We start from the raw sequence: 22,783 nt of genomic DNA, 5'->3' as shown, positions 1-22,783 counted from the left end.
AAAATACAATTACTGAAGCAAGTGAATGTCCCTATTATGTTCCATGAGTGATCATTACTTTGCGTTACATTGAGATTCAGAGATTCAGAGATTCTTTATTTCAGTATTGGAGGCCTCGTGGCCCAGAGTACAATACATTTATATCTAATTTATGTGTGGATCTCACACAGTTGACTTACAATGTTCCCATCATATGTGACGTAATACATAATATATACAAAAATTATGTTTGTTTGTTTCTTGTGTTTTTCAAAGTTCTCTTTAGGTACAAAGCAAGACCTTTGATTGTTGAATGTGTTGTAGAGGACATTAGTTCAATTAATTTCTGACGAGAAGGATGTTTATGGTAATATTGAGGAATAAATGTATTTCTACTTTGCTTATAGTATGAACAGACTAGTACAAAAGTACATTGAAGCGTCCTGTATAAACATTTGTGACCAAAGAAAAAAAGAATTCTTTAACACTTGCTATTTTGAATCCGAAATTACAAACGCACACACTATTATTTTTTTGGTTTAATGGATGAACTTTAGCCTGTATTTACATAAACGAAACGACATTTTCAGCAATGGCTTTTATGTACATTGTGCCTTTCTATTCTGAAATGAGGGCCTCATCTCGAAAACATGCAATGGTATGACATTCTATTCGCTTGTTTTCACAACATATCTCATATTCATATTCTACACTGATATCACATAGCTGACTGGTGATATCGATCATTTAGATGTATTACAGTCATTTTGCAATTACAAACTCAAAAATAGACCTCACTTTATGATGTTAAAGTCATTACCACGGCAAACACTTAAAGGGCAAGTTCACACGGAAATTAACCTATTTTTCTTGTACTTTTTCCACATTAAAAGTGTGAACCTAGAAGTGTCATAGACAAAAATATAAAGATATCACAATTAATTAACATATTTTTCGCATTAAAACGATTTATATTTTTCACATTTACCAAGTGTTCTATTTCCACAACAAAAACACCATGGCTTATGCCCCTTGCAATATGACGTCATTGGTGCCAATTGATAAACATTATGACGTCATCATGCTTTGTTAGAGCCGCTTCACGTGATGTAGGTCTAGGTGTGTGATTCTAGCGTCTCAGATGCCAGCCAGCATAGTGTTATGCTGAGTCACCACTGCGCTGGAGTGTGTCGTAGGCCATGTTGTTTTACCGCAAACTGGTACTTGATATTTTTTGCGTTGAGAATAGACAGGGACCCAGTTGAATTGGCACCAATTACGTCATAATCTAAGGGGGATAACTCAGGCCTGTTTAGCTCGAAAAACGAAGGCCTCATAACGGCATATCATTTTCACACTATTGTGAGCTTCCTACTTTCACCGTGAAAAAAATGAGTGTATATTTTCAAGCACAGATACTAATTAATTCTAAAATTGCGTTTTGTTTAGAAAAAGAAAGAAAGTGATTTTTGCGTGTACACTTCCCCTTTAACAGACAGATGCAGACGATTCCAACATGGCTGATTTTACACTCCACTCGACAACTGGTGGCATTACAGAGTATACTATTCTTAGGAAACGATATAGATAAAATCTACAATGGTATAATAGTATGGCTACTGCCTACGCGAAACCAAGGCGAATGTTAAATATCGTATCCGTTGATTCAAACTTAAAATGTTGTAGATTTGATCTACATCCTCTGCCGATCAGGTCTGTGGCTCCAGAACTTCCATACTACGCAAGACGAGGGCAGGAGAAACACCGTATATCTCAAATAACTTTTCACTGTTTCAGCATATAATGCGAATCACGTGAACTGAGAGTCTGCCTGATTAGACACAGCTTGTAGAATTCAACGCTTCAAGCAATGATATACAGTTTGTCAGCAGGATATCAGGTTTGCAGGGGGAGGTATTTACCCACTGTTGTTATTTGGGAGTCTGCCTGATTAGACACAGCTTGTAGAATACAACGCTTCAAGCAATGATATACAGTTTGTCAGCAGGATATCAGGTTTGCAGGGGGAGGTATTTACCCACTGTTGTTATTTGTTTTCTACGGACCCTTCTCCGTGTACGTGTGAGTAACGGGTTATTGAACACCACGTATCCAGGCCCGACTCTCGACAGCACGCCAACGGGCTCTGACTCCTCCAGAATCATCAGTAATGTACATCCACTTCAACATCGTCCATCAGCCCATATGTTACACACGCACGGTGAAGTTCACAGTCAGTATTTCTTTGCGTCTCCGATTTCATCGTAGATGGGGTCTTCCTCCTTGCTTCTCTTCAGCTCGTCACAGGGTACCAGATACACCTCCGTGTTGTCATCCAGACTGGCTCCGATCTCCATATACATGTTGTTCGTGAACGGCCCCTCGCGTTGACGGTCCAAGTAGCAATACGTTTCTTGCCGATGTTCTCTTCTGCGTCTGTAAATCAGAAGATTCAGGTATAATCTTCGGTATAATAATGTGTCGGTAGGGAAACTCATTGATTATGACAAGTGTCGTTGTAGAATGGGCTTAAGATTGCATATGGATTGTTTAACGTCGCTTTCACGATTATTGCGCTTATACAACGACGTGAATGAAGGTGTGTGTGCATGTGTGTTTGTGAGTGTGTGAGTGAGTGAGTGAGTGTGCTAGTCCGCACTAATGTCGGTTTTATAGTGCTAACCCACGGAGAAACCATGGCCCAAATTAACAGTGTCCGACACAGACTCCGAGCCGACTAGTCCTTGTTTTATTACCTTTATGCCTTAATGACGAGCGAAAGGCTGGGTTTAACTATAAGTACCATCTTTTAACGTATTTTGGTATGATGCGACCGGATGTGAACCACTGACCTTTCCGACTAGACGCTCACTAGACTACGGAGGCGGTCCTGTGTGTGTGTGTGTGTATATATATATATATATTGCAGGCCCTACCTTATTGAGGATGCGACCGTTGCATAAACCACATACATGTAGATAGAAAGCCTCGGCGTAAGCTTGCAATGGATCCAACGGACCCCTGACCTATTTTTCAGATTAATTGATATATCGAGGTGCACCTAACGTTCTGCTGATACTAAAACGTTCGGTCTTGTGCACAAAGCACCACGTGGTCAGGTACACGGCTGACAGGGAGTTGGGTGGACTAGTTACCTGAGCAGGTAGAAGATGGCCAGGAACGTGACAGCCATCAGGAGGAACACCGACACACAGCCCAGCGCCACGAACATCGTTTGCACTGACAGCAACAACAGCAATGGAAACAGTGTTACAACATAATGAAGCAACATCTTTACAAGCTTAATGGACGAACTGCAATGGACGTATAATTTTATATAAAGTTTCTTGTTGCTTAATGTCGCACTCAGTAATATCCCAGCTATATGTCGGTGGTCTGTAAATAATCAAGTCTAGACCAGACAATCCAGTGACTGACATCATGAGCACCGATCTGCGCAATTTGGATACAATGACATGCATCAATCAAGTCAACGCGTCTGACCACTTGTTAGTCGCGTCGTACATCAAGCACGGGTTGCTGAAGACCAGTTTTAACTCGGATTTTGTTGGGGGTTTGATGCAACTGAACGGCTCACCAAAAGACAAGTGTACTCCCGACTCCACCTCGACACTTGAAGCCCCGACTGCAGGGGTCATATGCTCGTCCTGGGCCGCGTCATGCTTGGAACCTGCAACAAACATTAGTGCATGAGGGGAATATTGGTGCTTGAGTGAGCATCCTCTCAGCAATATTCCAGTAATATCACGACGAGGGAAATGGACTTCACACATTGTACTCATGTAGGAAATTGAACCCCGGCCTTCAACTTGACAGGCGAAAGCTTTACCCACAAGGCTACCCCAAGGCCATAGCGGGATTTAATTTTTCAGCATTGTTGATAATGGTAAAAGTATCTACCCGAATGTTCCTCCCCCACGTCGATGTGCGAATCTGAAGTCGCAGGCGCCACCACAGTCACATAGGTGGAAGATGTTACCGAAGAAACTGAAAATATAGAGGTATTTTTGATTGTTCACCTAGGTAAGAATAAAACATATCAATATAAACACCAACAACATATACCACAGCAAACGAAATTCTAAGGGAATTCATGACATGGCTGCATCACAGGTTTGTCATGTCTTCATGGAACGGAAACATACTCTATAATCTGGAAATGTATTACTTTCATTCGTGAATGTTTATATTTTTCTGTGGCCAAAGATTGATGAATACATTGTTTAAAAGCAAGCGTTACTGATGATCAATCATTTTTTTCGTGCATTTTCAAAACTTCTCTGACATGGTTAACTTTGAATAATATTTACTCTTTTCTTGGTTCCTGACAATGTATTATTACAAAATGAAATGTTACTGTATTGTTACTAAATAATCAAACGTTCATGGGGATTCGACTCAACATTTACTGACATTAAACTTCTAGCCTAAGATGGATTCTCCAATAGCGTCCAGAGACATTGTATCCAAGGATAAGCCTAGTCAAACATCTTTTCTTTCACCAAAACAGTCAAACAGGAGATTTAAACAACCCTCGTACAGTTTGTTACTGCTTTTTGTCAACTTTCTTTTGGACGACAGTCACATGTAGGACCTCGCTAATAAATACTGGTCAGATATATAACAACGCCGATTCAACCCTTTGTCTGCCAACCGGAGTGAGCTACATCTGTGTTGTTGACGATGCCGTACCTGACGGTGAGGAGATGTTAGAGATGACGTGGATGCCGGCGAGGTGGGAGAATCCGTGGGACTCCAGGGAGCTGACATTGCCGCCAGACACGGGGATGTAGAGAATAGACCTGAGATAGGACAGTGGTTCAGTGTGGATGCTGCTTCGTGGTCAGCCAGTACATGGATAACCGGACACAGATATTAAAAGAAGGAGGATACTCCGCCAAAAAGACATAACAGTGAGTTTGGTTTAACGCCGCTGTCAGTAATTTTCCAGCAATATCACGGCGGGGAACATCAGAAATAGGCTTCACACATTGTACCCATGTCGAAAATCGAACCCGGGTCTTCGGCGTGACGAGCGAAAGATTAAACCACTCGGCTACCCAACCGCTCCCAAATAGACAAGAGGGGCTCAAGGGTATACATGTATGTGAAGGTTTATTCATACTAAAACTTTTACAAGTTCAATTATCAACATAATATACATTAATAGAAAACAATATGCGCGAATGTCAGGAGCATGTAGAGTGATACAGCTCGAAGACTTTTACCACTTTGGTGAAACCTACGAGCATGGATTTGGTGTTGACAAACCAAGAAACATATTCAGAGCGATCCCGGGATTCGGAGGTTTCCGGCACGCCTAAGGGACGCAACTGTGCACTGCGAGCTGTTGCGTCTCAGACGTCTGGGCCATCCGTGCCCCTAATACATGGTTCACGCCCTACTAAACGACATGATGCGTGATCACTGGGAATAACATGGGTACATACTGAGGGGTGCTACCTTTGTTTGTGCCAGTCTGTGAAATAGAGGCGTCCCTGGTGGTGAAAGATGTCGAAGTAGTGCGCCTTGGTCTCAGACAACAGCACCCTCCGGCTCCCGCCATCAAGCGACACCGACTCTATGACCTTCCGCTTGGCGTCACACCAATATAGTCGGCCATCTGTCAAACAACGGACATTTTTACACTACCACAGCACACTAGCATCTAATGTTAACAACATTGTCTAACTTCATGATGGCACAATAGTATCTTATCTCATCAATATAACAACCAACATTCTCACACCATGACGGCACAATAGTATCTTATCTCAGCTATATAACAGCCAACATTCTCACACCATGACGGCACAATAGTATTTTATCTCAGCTATATAACAGCCAAAATTCTCACACCATGACGGCACAATAGTATCTTATCTCATCTATATAACGACCAACATTCTCACACCATGACGGCACAATAGCATCTTATCTCATATGTATAACAGCCAACATTCTCACATCATAACGGCACAATAGTATCTTAACTCATCTGTATAACAGCCAAAATTCTCACATTATGACGGCACAATAGCATCTTATCTCATCTATGTAACATCCAACATTCTCACATCATGACGGCACAATAGCATCTTATCTAATCTATATAACAGGAAAAAATTCTCACATCATGACGGCACAACAGTATATAACAACCAGCACATCCAGTTAACACATTGGTTGGTATATCTTGAGGCAAAAATACGATTTTTCAACAAAATTCCAGCACTACCAGTACAACACCACCACCCCCTCCGCGCTCCCATAGCACCCTCTCCCGAACACCACCCCACCCCCTCGCCCGACAACCCTGCCCACCCCCAACCCCTCGCACCCCCTCCCGAATATTTAATTAATCTATCCCAGATGAGCCAATTCAGGAAGAGTATAACCCATTGTGCTGTGGACACTCACATATCGCCACGACATTATTGTGATTTGGGCCATTGTCGTTGTGACATACTTTCCACATACAATGGACATGTTGATGACAAATTTCCCACTGAGGGCAAATCGGAAAGTGAATGTTGTGACGTAGAAGGTAGGCGAGTGCAACCAGTTGGGGGATGCGAGGGAATGAGGGAGTTGTTGAGTTGGCTTCAGCAAGTACTTGAACAGTATCTCACGGCGTAACGCAGGTCGTACTGGTTTACTAATCATAATCAGGGCAGGTCTTCGCAGCAAAGGCCAGCAGAGGCTGGTACGTCAAAGATACTTTTACAAGACATTTGTACGCCTTGAGTTGCATGTATCACTAGCGATATGCGCGGGATGTTATGAGCTGAACGTTCATCACGAGACAGAAGCTCGAGGGTGTACTGGAACGTACAGCAAGTCAAATCCTGAAATATGTGTGTGTGTGACAATATCAGATCTGCCTTCCGAGCGCCAGTTGGGTCGGCATGTTAACTCAAATATGAAAAGGGTCAATTAGGAAGTGACAAGGAGACATGACGTCCGAATAAATGTCATGGTGTCCGTACAGACAAGCAAACCGACTTGCATGGTACTTGAGAAATCCTTTCAGACACACACACACACACACACACACACACACACACACACACACACACACACACACACACACACACACACACACACACACACACACACACACACAATCGCGCGCGCGCACGCACGCACACACACACACACACACACAGGCACACACACACACACATACACACACACGTGTATGCACGTCGCTATATAAGGCCAGGTTAACACAGTGCCGATTATGACTCCCGTTTGAGATCAGACAGCGCTACGACGCGAAAAGTGAAAAGGTCGGATTACTATCCTCAATGATCTGGAATGTCCTAGCATTGTCTGAACGCAGTCGTATACCTTCATAACAGAGTCCCACGGATCGGGAAAGGTCTAGAGAGGTCGGCCAAGCACTCCCGACAGTATGGTGCGTCCCGTTACATTCGGGAAACTCTGCCGATTTTGTCTAGTCGGATTATGTGTGTGACAGTCGTGACCGATTCTGCTGTGTCGGATCAAGATCGTAAAAATGTCCTGTGTTGTCTGGACGGTGTCCTGTGGGTCGGGACGCTGTCGCGATGAACGGGCGTGAATTGTTCATTGCCGTTTCTTGTCGATCGTGTCCAGACTGCGTCCAGATCTTGCCGAATGCTAACCTTTTTTGTCGGTTCACTGTCCGGTCACTGTCGGATCTCTGTCGGATGGCATTCGGGAGAATCGGGACAATGTCGGGACCGATTCGGTCGGTCTTTTTACCATGCGGAAGATACACATCGGATCAGTTTCGGATTGAGAACGGGAGAATCGGGGCGAATTTGGCTAAAAACGCCTGAACAAAATCTGATTGTTTGTGAATTTCCCGCCACGAATCACAGGGTCTTGATCAGACTTTTGACAAATTTTAATCGGGGATGGTCCCATCAAGGACGGCAGTAAAAATGAATGTGTGACTGAGATAGTTAAGTATAAACTTCCAAGCTACAGAAACTCTATTCTGACCCTCTACAGGGTTACTAAAGGCCATGTACTGAGACACTTTGACCCGGAAGTGTGCGGATACTGCGTATTACGATACCTAAATAAGTATGATTCTCACCCGCGAGTACGACGGAATTCAAAGATATCAGTTACAGCGGTGGTTGTGTGATTTCGACCCGACCATGTACCGTACTTATTTCAGGGTGAGGTGAGGTGAGGTGAAATTGGGTTTAACGTCGCGTCCAAGATTATTGCACTTATATAGCGACGTGCATGCACGTGTATGTGTGTGTGTGGCTGCTTGTACTAGTCCGGACTGATGCCGATTTATAGTGCTAGCTCACTGAGATACCATGCCGCAGTTTAACATGAATACCCTACTCAGACACAGTATACTGACTCCGAGCCGACCAGTCCTTGTTTTAGCCCCTTAATGCCGAGCGCTAGACAGGGTAACAACAAGTACAATCTTTTAACGTCTTTTTGTATGACGCGGCCCGGGATCGAACCCTGGACCTTCCGCTCTCCGGGCGGACGCTCTACCACAAGACCACGGAGGCGGTCTCTTATTTCAGGGACATACACCGAAGAGACCTAATACGTACTCGGTTTGTCCAGCGTGATTCCATTTGGCCAGATGAGATCAGTTGCCACAAGTGTTGTCCTGTCTGACCCATCGTATCTGGCCGTCTCTATCCTGGGAAAGGCGCCCCAATCAGTCCAGTACAACTGCCTATACAAGAAAACACTGGCTCTACAGGTCATATTCATAGCGATGTATATTAGAGTATATCTACATTATATAACCTCCATGTTTCAGTGGTATATTGCTGTTACAGTGACATATACATGTTACAGTGGTATATTGATATTACAGGTTTAGTTTCAGTTTATCTGTTACTGTTTCAGTGGTATTTTGCTATTACGGTGACATATACAATCATTTTTCAGTGGTATATTGCTGTTACAGTGGTATATTGCTGTTACAGTGGTATATTGTTGTTGCAGTGGTATATTGTTGTTGCAGTGAAATAAAATGTTACAGTGACATGTTGCTATTGCGGTAAAATTCAAACATTACAGTGGCATATTAAGAGTTGAAGTCATATAAAGCCGTTAAGATGATATAGAAAGCTTGTCGTGGTACATACAACGGACGAGAAAACATGGTCCCAATGAATGAATGCATACAAATCATAGTGAATAGTAAATCGTTTTTAAAACACATATAGATTAAAAATAAAACCCATTTTTTTGTGGATATATTTTTAATGTGTATATATTATTCATCAAAGTATGCTGAGTTGGGCGTTACACAACAAACAAACAAATATTCATCAGAGTAATTTCACATCATGCAATAACAAACATTTGTATGCTACACACCAAAGTGGCGGAAATGTCCACAAAACAGTAGAAGGATGCTGAGCCCCAAAACACTTTTACCCCCGGTACTTCAGTTTGTGTGATGATAGCTGACATTGTGTTGGCAAAGTGATTATTGTCAACTCAAACAAAGTGATTATTGTCATAAAATGTACACTACTGCTCATAAGTACCTACCTCTTTTTGCGGAATCATTCGTGAATATTAAGAGATACCAGTGTGGTAAGTTATGGTAATTCCCCAAACGTACAGTTTCAATTCCGAATACCAACCGCATTAATCACGCAAACGCACAGCGTTGATGCAACAAACGCAAAGTATCAATTTACACAACTCACCGCTTTTCTGTGTATGCATAGATGGCTCTCGGGTCATGGAGATTGGTATCAATCAACGCATGACTCTCAAGAGTATCCAGGTCCACCTTGCCTATGAAGTCATTACCAGCATCTGTGTAAAACACCGTCCTCTCTGTGACGTCAACAGCAATTCCATCCGGCGTTGCAGCTTAAAGGAAAATGATACAATGCAATCATAATGTAAACATTTATTTTCCAAGTAGCCCGTTGTCAGATGTAATTTAATTTTCTATACGATTTGAATATGCATTTAATGTACGTTATTCATATCAGGGAAAGAATGTATTTTACCGGACACCTCCCGTCATTTTAGTAAGGATGTTCTTTCTTTAATAACGGTTTCTAAGTTTTTCAGACACCATTTTCAGCCTTCTCGCTCAAATAACAGGGGATTTGGTGCTTTTTCTCCATACAACGTCTTCAATTAAATACTTTCGTAAGTAAATGTTATTGTTTGTTATCAAAGCTAATAAACGATACTAGAACCTGTTTGTTGAAATGTGTCCCCGACGGATTCTTGCAAACCATTATGGAACTTCTATTTGCGATTATTTTTTATTTCTTTATGTCCAATTTTCGATGTTAATGAACTGCTTTGATATTCAATTTCGAGTGTTAATTATATTAAGCGATGTTATTGTTTCTGCACATAGTGAGCTTCATTGTCCTAGTTTTATATAAATATTAACACAGGCGCGTGCGGCTATATCGGTAACAACAACCAAAAACGGCGGATAGGCATCCGGTAAAATACAGTAGCCCCAGAGGTCAACAGAATTAGAGCTTCGGAAATCATTTAGATCTTTTTCTTTTAAACTTACAGTCGTTCAGCTGAACTAGAACCAGGTCCGTCCCATCATGTAGACTTGTCTGACGAATCTGTTTGAGGAAGACGTCGGTCCAGTAGAGGGCGTGTGCTTCCGGGTCGTAGTCAATGGCAACAGGTCGGGAGATGTTGATGATGGGGAGGGTGGAGAAGTTCATGTGCTGCATGCTGACGCTTTGGACCTTTCCAGGAACGGACCAGTCAGAAACGAGGATGACGGTGTCATCTACCGCTGAAAATTTGAACATCGTTACACCGCCTGTCCGTTATATGATTGAAACTGTCATAGGGTTCATAGTTACTCCATCTTGGTTAGGAATAGGTATGCATTTAAGAAGTTATGCATTCACTTTGTATGATTTTATTGGAAAGAACCTTCGTTAACTGAAGGTCATATTGGATGAACGCCGTCACGGTAACGAGGATTGAATGAAGCGAGGGCATTCAAGAACGTGTAGAAAATTCAGATTTAGAAAAGGTACGCAAATATCCAGAGTAAAAATATATATTGTCTCAGTGGTCATAAGCTGCAACTCTGTATTTATTCCAGGTGTTCGGATGTAGTCCGTCAGCGTTGACGTGTTCTTTTAGATTATGCTCTCAACGGAGAGAAAGGCAACATATTTGTTAAGTTCACATTTAATAGTATTGACATATCAATGACCCGAACTTCATACCAACAGTCAAAACACGTCAACATTCGTGTATATGTACCTTTGTAGATCTGAAAGAGTGATAAGACCGTAGAGGTTTACAAACTCCACTGACACCACAGACCACGTGTATAGTGCTGTCTCTCCAGTCAGGGAGAACATGGGATTACAACCCATTACCAGCACAGCGATTGTCTCCCCCAACCCCTACATGCCCAAGCCCATACCCCCAATACCCCTACACTTAGTTTAAACAATAAAGGAAATTTACTTTTTGTAATAGTAGAAGCAGCTTTTTCAAAGAAGGTTAAAGCTAATTTGCCCATGAGAGTAAGGCTAAGTTTAGATGGAATAAGCCAAGATTAACAATGTTATCTGTTGGATATGATCAAAGATATATATGCTGAAAATATGTCAAGAACCATCCATTGTGCTAATTGATAAACAAATGCCACAACTTTTCGAATTCGACCCATTTGGACAAAATAATTTCAAGGTTTCCTAGTTGCATACAAAATCTATATTCTATACTTAACACACAAAACAGACACAACAATGGACACTGTACAAACTGCAACACTACCGAAAACCTTATATATGTTTATTTCACTTTCCTCTACGGTGGCCCATAAGGGACATGGAGTCTGTTTTTCAATATTTTGATATTTCACTTACTGTTATCGTAACCTTTTGCAAATTAACACTATTTGTCATACAAATGTGTGATTAATCATGTATAAAGAAGATATTGAATCGCTGAAAAGTAAAGCGAAAATGTCAAAAACTAAAATAAAAATGTCAAAAACAAAAACGAAAAGGTCAAAAACTAAAATGAAAATGTCAAAAACAAAAACGAAAAGGTCAAAAACTAAAATGAAAATACAGAAAACTATTTCCACCGCGGTAGGAATATTATCACCGAGGTGGAAATAGTTTTCTTTATTTTCATTTTAGTTTTTGACATTTTCGCTTTTGTTTTTGACATTTCCGTTTTTGTTTTTGACATTTTCATTTTAGTTTTTGACATTTTCGCTTCACATTTCAGCGATTCAATAGTTACTTGAAAGTACATTTTCCGTGTTTTCGGTTGTTTTTATACATGATTTTTCACATATTTGTATGACAAATTGTGTTAATTTGCAAAAGGTTATGATAAAAGTAAGTGAAATATCAAAATATTGCAAAGCAGACTCCATGTCCCTTATGGGCCACCGTAGTCCTCGTTATCATTCTGACCATAAGCAACGCTATCAAGCTTTACCTTCACAGTACAAAAACAGTCTCTTTCTTTTACTCAGCCTCTACAACCTATCGTCATCATTTAAGGGTTTATCGTTCACTTCGTTTCTTAGACGGGGTCAGGTTGGGTTAAGTTAATAATAAATATAGGCAATATAAAGGTAAATACCTGACCCAAAAATATACATGTATAAGTTAAGAAAATATATAAGATATGACTATATAAAAAAATGAAATAAACAATTATTAAAGCTTACAGCGTAGTTTGATAAGTAAAGAAAAAGTAGAACTATTCTAGAGTAAGTATTGAGAATGGGCATGTATAAGTTAAATGAATAAGTATTATAACAGATTATGAATGATTACAGAAATATAGGTTTAAGACTATCATATGAGCTGTCGTAAAACCTCAAATGACTGACTAACTGCTTGATAATTAAAATGTGCTATTTAATTTGTCATACTATGGCTATTCAATTGCTTACTCAGAAACAATACGTCGAATCTATGTGCTTGAAGATTCAAATGAGTATTTATTTTGTCATTAATGTACTTCGATAAATAATTATCTCTATACAGCTTGGTCTTCTCGTTTTGCCACCAGCTATTGTTCTGGATACAAGTGCAGTCAGTATATGAGAATCGAAAATGAGGAGACAAAAGGGGTATTAACTAACTGTTAGTGAAATGTCGCAACGTGTAGGAAAATATCATCTTTTAAGTACATATAAAATTTGATTTTGTACAATGTTTTAAACTTATTTACATATATAAATTACATATACAATTTTAGATATTCAATGTGATAATTTAATTTAATTCAATGAAAAATGAATTTAGAGTAGTAAACAAGCGCCACGGTTACTGCGTTATTACAAGTGGGGGGTCCGCACTTCCAGCGAGTGTACTGAACGCAGGCTGGATGGATATCTACGATAATGTGAACGATGTTCACTATATTGAACATTGCAATGATTAAGCCCCTTGTTTTGACAAGTTGAAAAGTAATCAATGAGATCGTATATATACTCTATACATATAAAATTTATTTCTGCTCCAGATTCAGACTGGTGACAGGCATCCACCAACGAGAGGAATACATCGCAAACAATGACCGGCAGAAAACAATTCCAATTAAGTATGTTGATGCTGTATCCCAATATTGTTGGCCTGTTTGAAGATGTTTGTACATATCAATCAGTAAGTAAGTCAACTCAATCAATGTCTTGTTCATTACAAAGCTTTTCATGTAACAGATTTTCAGAATCTATGTTCTGGAATATGTATCGTAAATCTTTGAAGATGATGTATGTAGACCTTAATAATTATATGTTTATTAAATCAATAATCATATTCATATAATTGAGTTCAATAGAATGTGTATCTGATTAATCTATGCTTCTTGCACTGTATCGCATAGTGTATTTTGTCTGTATATGTGTATTGTGTGCATGTATAAATGAATAAACTAATACATGATATTCTGCAACAGACTATAGTTAATCAGCCTATAGTCTCTCCATTTACCAAGGCTGAATGCACTTTTACTCAGAACAATAGGAGAAGGGCACAGTGAGGTGTCCCAACTATTTGAACCAGATAGACATACACACAGCCACGCACACACAGGCACGTACATCCGACTGCACATACTGCACGACTGTGTTCTGGTACAGACAGTTCCTTTGGGAGTTTTAAGAAGCGTGTCATCATAAAGGGCCATACGTACCCTCAGGCCCAACTCCCTGAACCATCACGATTGGCGGACTATGTCATAAAGCACTTTCGAAGGGCAAGGCTGCCAGTTAAGGTGATATCGGTAAATGACCCTGCGGTAATTGCGTGGCATATTTGGTACCGTCTCGGCCAATGTGGTCAGATTGAAACATACCTTCACTCCAGGGAAATGATTCGACCAGATCCATACCTTCACCACACGACAGTGATTCAACCCGATACATACCTTCACCACACGACAGTGATTCAACCAGATCCATACCTTCATCACACGACAGTGATTCAACCCGATACATACCTTCTCTACAGGACAATGATTCAACGCGATACATACCTTCTCAACAGAACAATGATTCAACCAGATACATACCTTCACTACAAGACTGTGATTCAAACAGAAACATACCTTCACTACAAGACAGTGATTCAACCTGATACATACCTTCACTACAAGACAGTGATTCAACCCGATACATACCTTCTCTACAGGACAATGATTCAACGCGATACATACCTTCTCAACAGAACAATGATTCAACCAGATACATACCTTCATTACAAGACTGTGATTCAAACAGAAACATACCTTCACTACAAGACAGTGATTCAACCTGATACATACCTTCACTACAAGACAGTGATTCAACCTGATACATACCTTCTCTACAGGACAATGATTCAACGCGATACATACCTTCTCAACAGAACAATGATTCAACCAGATACATACCTTCACTACAAGACTGTGATTCAACCTGATACATACCTTCACTACAAGACAGTGATTCAACCTGATACATAGCTCACTACACGACAGTGATTCAACGCCATACATGCTTTTATTGCAAGACTGTGATTCACCGCGGTTCATATCGATTTTTTCAATTCAATCAATGTCATTGACTTTTCCATGATACATACCTTCAGATCCAAACCCCGACAAGAAGATCGCGATGAAAGCTCCACAGATAACCGTCCATCCTTCCATGGTCGCAGCGTCTGACTCAGTGCAGCAGCAATGTGGCCTGCTGGTGACACCACACAGGATAGACTGTGATCGCTGACAACAATGGTAGCTCTCTTCAATTGACTTCCTGTACGTACGCATACAACATTCACAGTTTCATAACCTATTCACACCGATTCTCTTGCATTTTATTAATGCTCTCATTTAAGGAAATAATCCCGTGTGGACTGAGATCAAATACCATTATCAGCTCCCATCTATGTCATCCTAAACAGATAGCACACTTTCTAGGTTACACAATAGGAACTTGTTGTAAAAGACGACTAAATGGATCGGATGGCAAAGGCTTGGGGAGAGTCAGCATATTCCGACGGCGTTGCTCATTTTATCAACCACTGAGTTGTCTCATCCAGACTCGGTTTTTAACACGCCGTCGTCCTATAGCTGTAAGATTGTGACTGTAATAACATAAACAAACTCGATGTGTTACAGAGTAATGGTTGTATTCAACCTGATCTGTAATATAAACCTACATATGTCCGAACCAATTCTCTAATTTGACTTGTACCATATGCTCCAGTATTTATTCAGATGAACAATTGACTCGCCTTTGCATGCGTTTGGGAGGGCTGCCACCGCCGGGGCAGGATACCCTCTTCTTCGCGAGCCCCTGATATAAATATTATTTGATAGTGATTTACAAACACATGCTTATGATATACTCGAGATCGTACAAATGGACTCCGCTTTTAGAAGATATTTCGCATGATTATGGAAATGTTTTTTGTCGCTTTAATTTAATTTATTTATAAAAAATATCCCCCATAATTAAATGTTAAATCTCGGAGTACAAGTGTTTTGTATTTTACCATGTAAAACAGAAACAGATGAACTTTAACATAAGCATCTGTCCAATAATTCCGGAACGTAACAATGGCGTATCACACTCAGCTAAAGGACCGACTTCCTACTGCAGGAAATGTGTAAGATATATACTGAGTGAGGATATGGGAAGGGAGTGTGTGTACATGTCGTCCATCAGAAGTGTTACGTTTCAAATTTCGACTTGATTAAGAATCTTTGCCTTTAATTGGTTAATCCATATCATGTCACGAAACAATATATTTCAATGCCAACCTGACACAAAAATACTGCCCTGAAAAAGGTTTGGTCAAATCACGCCACTGACTCTGACCTCGAATTTTGACTAGTCACATGATCACTATAGACCTATCACGTGATCAATATGGACCTCATCGGCAAGAAAGCAACACGGAAGTTTCGTGTGGCATACACGCCGATCTTACTGCAGAATATCCCGTTGACTACAGGGATAGCAGTAACACCAAAAGATGAAATTAATCACTTTATAAATTACTTTCGGTATAACAAAACAATTATTAGTCATGGCGACCTCAGTATGCGAAAACTAGGACCTTCGGTTTTTGATCATTCAGGTCCTACGGATAACGATGTGCCAACCATGTGCTAATCATGTATATTGAAACAACTGCCGAACATGATTTGTTTTGTTTGTTGTTTAACGCCGCACTCAGCAATATTACAGCTCTATGGCGGCGGTTTGTAAATAATCGAGTCTGAACATGAGCATCGATCCACGCAATTGGGATACGATGACATGTATCAACAAGTCAGAGAGCCTGACTACCCGATTCCGTTAGTCGCCTCTTACGACAAGCATAGTCGACTCTTCCGGTAAGCATGGGTTTGCTGAAGACCTATTCTAACCCGGATGTGCACAGGGTGCCACCCATGTGCTAGATGTGTATATTGAGATAACTTAGTCTGATCGGGTTTTAATGCACCTAAGTTTACTTACATGTATTATCTGGGGACAACTTTCACACGACTGGGTCTCCCTTGACCAAGGCAAAAGTTTGAGCATACAAATTATCATTTAATGATAAATATATACAAATTATTATTATTTTTAAATTAATGGGGCATATATTACGTGTCAAAAATACACAAAACTGCCCCACGTATTAAATTCACACACCAAAACAGACACAGCAATGCAAAAACATTTGTAGTATTTGTTTATTGAAAATTCATATAATTCAACCTCTTTGCTTTTAAAGATGTTCCAGCGTCAGAGGTTTACACTGAGTCAATTACCCCAGTTAGTTGCTAGACTGACGTCACAGAGCATTGCTTTGAGGCTGTTTTGTGTAGTCAAGTTTTCCAAATTACGTCAAAAGGCTTTCTCTGTTCATTGTTTAACAATAAAGCATACTCCTGCTTTGTGACGTCGGTCTGTAAATAATCGAATCTGGAACTGACAATCCAGTGATCGCATTCTTACATGACCATTCATGATCGATAAACATGCACGCTCGAGGCAACAGCTGGCTGGAATACTGCTGAGAGCGGCGATAAACAACATGAAACATGAAGCCCATTTCTGGTGTTCTCCGCCGTGATATTGCTGGAACATTGCTAAAAGTGTCGTAAAACCATACTCACTCACTCACTCTCATACTCAGGCTAACGCATCCAAAGCCCTACAATTGATGCGTTATATAACCCTGCTAATTTAATTTCATCATAGTGCGGGGGGCACGGATGGCCCAGTCTTTTAAGGCGCCGCGATTCGCTGTGCAGAGTTGCGTTCCTAGGCACGCATAAAAAACCTATGATTGTGGGTTCGAATCCCGGTTCGCCCCGATTATGTTTCTAGGTTTGTCAGCACCATACCCGTGCTCGTGGGTTTCACCGAAGTAGTAAACGTCTAAGACCTGCATCACTTCGGGCTTTCCTCCCACATTAAGCTGACACGCCGTGATATGACTGGAATACTGTTAAAAGCGGCGTTAAACGCAAATCACTCACTCACTCATCATAGTGCGCCTCGTCCACTGAAGTCCACTGCACGAACGTGATTGAACCATGACATGACACTCTGGGAGATACTGATGTAGGAGGGATGAGACATTTTCCGCTCGATGTCAAACGTCCAACTCCCTATACTCCACGGAGGGGTGGATCTCCGATACCCTGTTTACATGTTACAACAAACCACGTAACAAACAATTGCCACCTGCATTGCCTGTAAAATGGGTGTTCTGTTTATATACCGAGGACAAAGGCATGAGCTAACAAGAATCAAGTGACCATATGTTTCTAAATCTACAATAGTACTTGTACCTTTTTTTTACAACACTGTTGCAATTCACAGCAGTTTACACAACCTTTGAACTCTGAGTCGTATATACCTACCAAGGATATACAAATCCCACAGTCATTATTATGAAACAATCACTCACAGCAAACGTTTCGCAAGACGACAGGAAAAGGAGATTTGTCACGGCACTTGTTACAAGTCTAGCTGCTGTCCTACACTAGGACGTAGAGGAAAGGAGCACTTCTTGTGGAATTATATATATCACACTTCAAACATTTGACGACGTTCAGGACCAGTGAAGATCCGGGTTAGAATTGATCTTCAGCAACCCGGGCTTGCCGTAAAAGGCGGATATGTTTGTCGTAAGAGGTGAGTCACGCGATCGAGTGGTCAGGCTCGCTGACTTGATTGATGCATGTCATCGTATCCCAATTGCGTGGATCGATGCTCATGATGTCAATCACGGGATTGTCTGTTCGTTCAGCACACAGACACTGCAGCAGTTGCTGTGTACGTTTTATCATCTTATAGGAATAATAAACTTGGTTGTCATCACCAAGTCAACAGATCGTTTTTGTATACACCTGTATGTAGCAGGGTGTTATTAGGTCGGACTTGCTCAGAGATGATTTTGGTGTATGCTTAACTGTCATATGCGTAATACAGCTTTAAAATATCAAACATTTTATGCCTACAACTCGGTTAATGGACTATTCTAGCAACCCACCACCATCTACGACTTGGTCTAGTCTGCTCCAAAATGACTGCCGATAAGTCGCACCCGCCGATCCGAGGTTGATGGGTGTGTTTTGTCAGTGGGGAGTATTAGCAGGGCGTGGATTTATTTCACAGATGACATCCTCATCATGCCACGTTGCTGACGGGGTTAACCTCTTTGGTAATGTGGACAAATTTAATGACCGCCACATGTACATGACATATTTAAAGAACGTTTAATTATCCTTGTACGACTCCCAAGAAGGTCATTACTGGACAGAGGTCACGGGTGGCCCAGTCGTCTAATGCGCCACAATTTGCTGTGCAGAGTTGCGTGCTCGGGAACGCATGAAACCCATGATTGTGGGTTCGAATCCCGGTTCACTCCGATTATGTTTCTAGATTTGTTAGCACCATACCCGTGCTCGTGGGTTTCACTGAAGTGGTAAACGTCCGAGACCTGCATCACTTCGGGCTTTCCACCCACATTAAGCTGGCACGCCGTGATATGACTGGAATACTGTTAAAAGCGGCGTTAAACCCAACTCACTCAATCATTCCTGGACAAAAGGGCATTTGTAAATTTCCAAACTGCGCTGCACATATCTTCATCGGATTACCATGGCAAGATGTGTGCAACTAAAGTTGTCTTTTCACAGACATACGCATGACCAATTGGTTGCAAACTCCCCACGCATGGACGCTGCAGTTTGGTGGCACTTTACTACCCAAAACGCAAGCGCGGCCCTAGAATCGGAGCTGATCCGCATGTAATCAAAATGCTATTAGACTGAAAAGAAGGTTAAGTCGTTGATAGCTTTACAATCGTTATGGCTGCTGTGGAAGCATCTGCCAAACATGAGAAGAAGAACCCGTTGAATGTCTTTCAACTATCAAAATGTCCTTTTTTTTGCCGGTGGAGCAGTATATGTTAAACTGTTCGCGAACACCTTGTACCATTGTGTATTGACTGGAGCACGAGAACCTGGTGTCTAATTGTTGAAATACCAGTAGTTATTTCAACTAATTCAGTTCAACTTCAACTAACCATTTCAACGATTAAACACTATGGTCCGAGTGCTCGAACCTATTTAAACCATAGCCAACATTCAGCGAACTGTACAACCTAAAATGTTTTAACAGCAGTGTTTTGATAACAGTACTTTAAATTATATTCAAGAACTGTGTGCTTAACCGTAGGAACACTATGTGGGTCGCCTTTGTGTGACGCACGTGAAATATGTTCCCTGTGCTTTCACACGTGCATCTCGCGCTTTGGCGATTCGGGTTAAGAAATGCATGTCCCGGGGCAAGTAAACAAATCTTACAGGACCAACTCGAGCATATTTATCAATACTTAAATATTACTCGCCCATGTTGTTTGGCAATTATATGCAAAATCAGCCCTGATCAAGCGAAGAGTAATTTCCGTTCTACATGTTAGTTTCTTTGAATGAAAAGCTACAAATCATTGCGAGTTCGCAATAGCCGCTTTGTCACCCTCGACAGCCGAGCTCAAATCGACAGCCTCGTGGTGCCGGCGAAACTCAAATTAACAATCGTCCGTGCAAGAGACGAAGCGGACGACACGTCATGTGTCTGTGAAATGACATGAACAGGTCCTTGATACAAATTCTTTATTTGAGATACACTCGTATTTCAACACATGTGGTCAATCGATGAAACAACCAGGGGGTCGGGCGGGGGGTCGGGGGTCGTCAATATGCATCACCACTATATGGGGCAGGGCCATTTTTGTTTGTTTGTTGTTTAACGCCTCACTCAGCAATAGTGCTGCGATATGACGGCAATTTGTAAATAATCGAGTCTCGACCAGAACATCTTGTGATTAACATCATGAGCATCGATCCACACAGTTGCTCCACACCAAGTCAGCAAGCCTGACCATCCGATCCTGTTTGTCGCCTCTTACGACAAGCATGGGTTACCGAAGACCAATTCTTACCCGGATCTTCACGGGTCGGCAGGGCCATGAAAAAATGACACAGATATATGTTTTCAAACTACAAACGTAATTTAGGGACTGGTCATCTATGATACGAAGGAGGGACATGAAAAAATGTTTCATCAAATGGGAGTGTCAGCAAAATGTGATACAGTCCTAAGGCCAATCTCACCAACCCCGGCCCCCATGATAAATGACCAGTCTATTACCATATGATTGATATATAGATTGTTTGTCCTTGTTCATGGAGAACATTTTCAGTAAAGCGCACATAAAATCAACCCAACGCCTATCGGTTGATTACAACACGCCTTCCACACATGTGGGTGGGAATGCCATTTGAGATAATTGGTATCAAACATGTGTGACATCGAATTCCAGGTCTGTGATTGGCTGCTCCATGGTGATGACAAAAGGTCAGCTAATGACGGACAGCTTCTCTGGTTGTATTTCATCGATATGTTTCTAACTCGAGCTTCAGTCGAATTCCCCCACGTCGGTGTCGAGAAGTGTTATGGCTTTAGAGGGTTAATAAATGTTCTTTAATCGAGTTTGCATTATCATCATCGCTTTGGTAATCAACACATATGGCGGAAACTTGTGGAGGGTCACAAGCAGTAAGCCACCCATGACCGTTGTGTTATGTATTAATACGCCACTGCGATCATGAGTGAGTGAGTGAGTATGGTTTTACGCCGCTTTTAGCAATATTCAAGCAATATCACGGCGGGGGACACCAGAAATGGGCTTCACACATTGTACCCATGTCGGGAATCGAACCCGGGTCTTCGGCGTGGCGTGCAAACGCTTTAACCACTAGGCTACCCGACCGCCCCTGCGATCATGAGAAAAGACAAGATATGTATCGATTCGATGCTAAATGGTGCGGTTTTAGGGTGTGTAAGAAACACGAGTGGCCGTCAGTGTGCTCTGACGGATAGAGCTGTTCGGACAGAAAAAGGTCGGGGTTCTATCCCCGGCCGCGTCATACCAAAAGACGTCAAAGATGGTACTTGAGAATAAAAGTAGAAATCATGACCCGCCAAGCCTCATAATTATAATCACTGGACGTCGTCCTAATCACATACTTTTCAACGACAAAACCATTTTCCCTGATCATAAGCCGATTTATTTTTTAATCTTTCGTTTACGATTCCGGAGACATTGGAAACGCCAAAGTAAGAATATAGATAAACTGACTTGTTTTATTGCAGGCTATCTATTTCTTCAAGTGTCCTCGAAATAAAATGTCGCTCGATCTCTCAAAACACAATGTCTGAAGATTCAGAACGTACATTTTACCACCAGTGCACGAATACAGCCTCGCAACATTTGTTTTGCCAGTTCCTGGTTAAATCGCCCCCCGAGAATATTTAGAATGATCTCCCTTGATCGCGCATAAACTTCATCTCCGACAATGACACATAGCGACCTACATGAATACATAGCTATATCACGGCGGTCTGTAAATAATCGAGTCTGGACCAGACAATCCAGTGATTGATATCATGAGCCTAACGTCCCGATCCCCTTAGTCACCTCTTACGACAAGCATAGTCGCCTTTTACAGCAAGCATGGGTTGCTGAAGACCTATTCTACCCCGGATCTTCACGTGTCGTATTGTGAAAAGTTGATCGGAGTAGTAGTAGTAGTAGTGGTAGTAGTAGTAGTAGTAGTAGTAGTAGTATAATTTGGATAAACTACGTTCTATCCAGATTATTTTCTATATTTGCCTTATTTTGAACGGTAAATTTTCCCTTTAATATGATATTTGATTGAGATTTGAGTCGTCTTCAAAATTTCTTTTGTTGATTCT

General features: G+C 41.3%; 1 protein-coding gene across 1 annotated transcript; it reads right to left on the bottom strand.

Annotated features, from left to right (window-relative positions):
• Window positions 1-1,445: 1,445 nt before the first annotated feature.
• LOC124145038 (low-density lipoprotein receptor-related protein 5-like) lies at window positions 1,446-15,247 on the bottom strand. The gene is made up of 10 exons (XM_046514686.2): window positions 15,093-15,247; window positions 10,538-10,774; window positions 9,696-9,864; window positions 8,577-8,704; window positions 5,464-5,623; window positions 4,693-4,802; window positions 3,901-3,987; window positions 3,578-3,670; window positions 3,135-3,219; window positions 1,446-2,415 (listed from the first exon to the last, which is right to left on the bottom strand). The coding sequence occupies exons 1-10, from the start codon at window positions 15,157-15,159 to the stop codon at window positions 2,214-2,216; spliced, it is 1,338 nt and encodes a 445-aa protein (XP_046370642.1). The 5' UTR covers window positions 15,160-15,247; the 3' UTR covers window positions 1,446-2,213.
• Between the last annotated feature and the right edge of the window lie 7,536 nt (window positions 15,248-22,783).

The sequence above is a fragment of the Haliotis rufescens genome, unplaced genomic scaffold (genome assembly GCF_023055435.1).
Source record: "Haliotis rufescens isolate VD_foot unplaced genomic scaffold, xgHalRufe1.0.p SCAF_1, whole genome shotgun sequence".
In the NCBI taxonomy this organism is placed as follows: Eukaryota; Metazoa; Mollusca; class Gastropoda; order Lepetellida; family Haliotidae; genus Haliotis; species Haliotis rufescens.
This window is presented reverse-complemented; position numbering and strand designations above follow the sequence as displayed.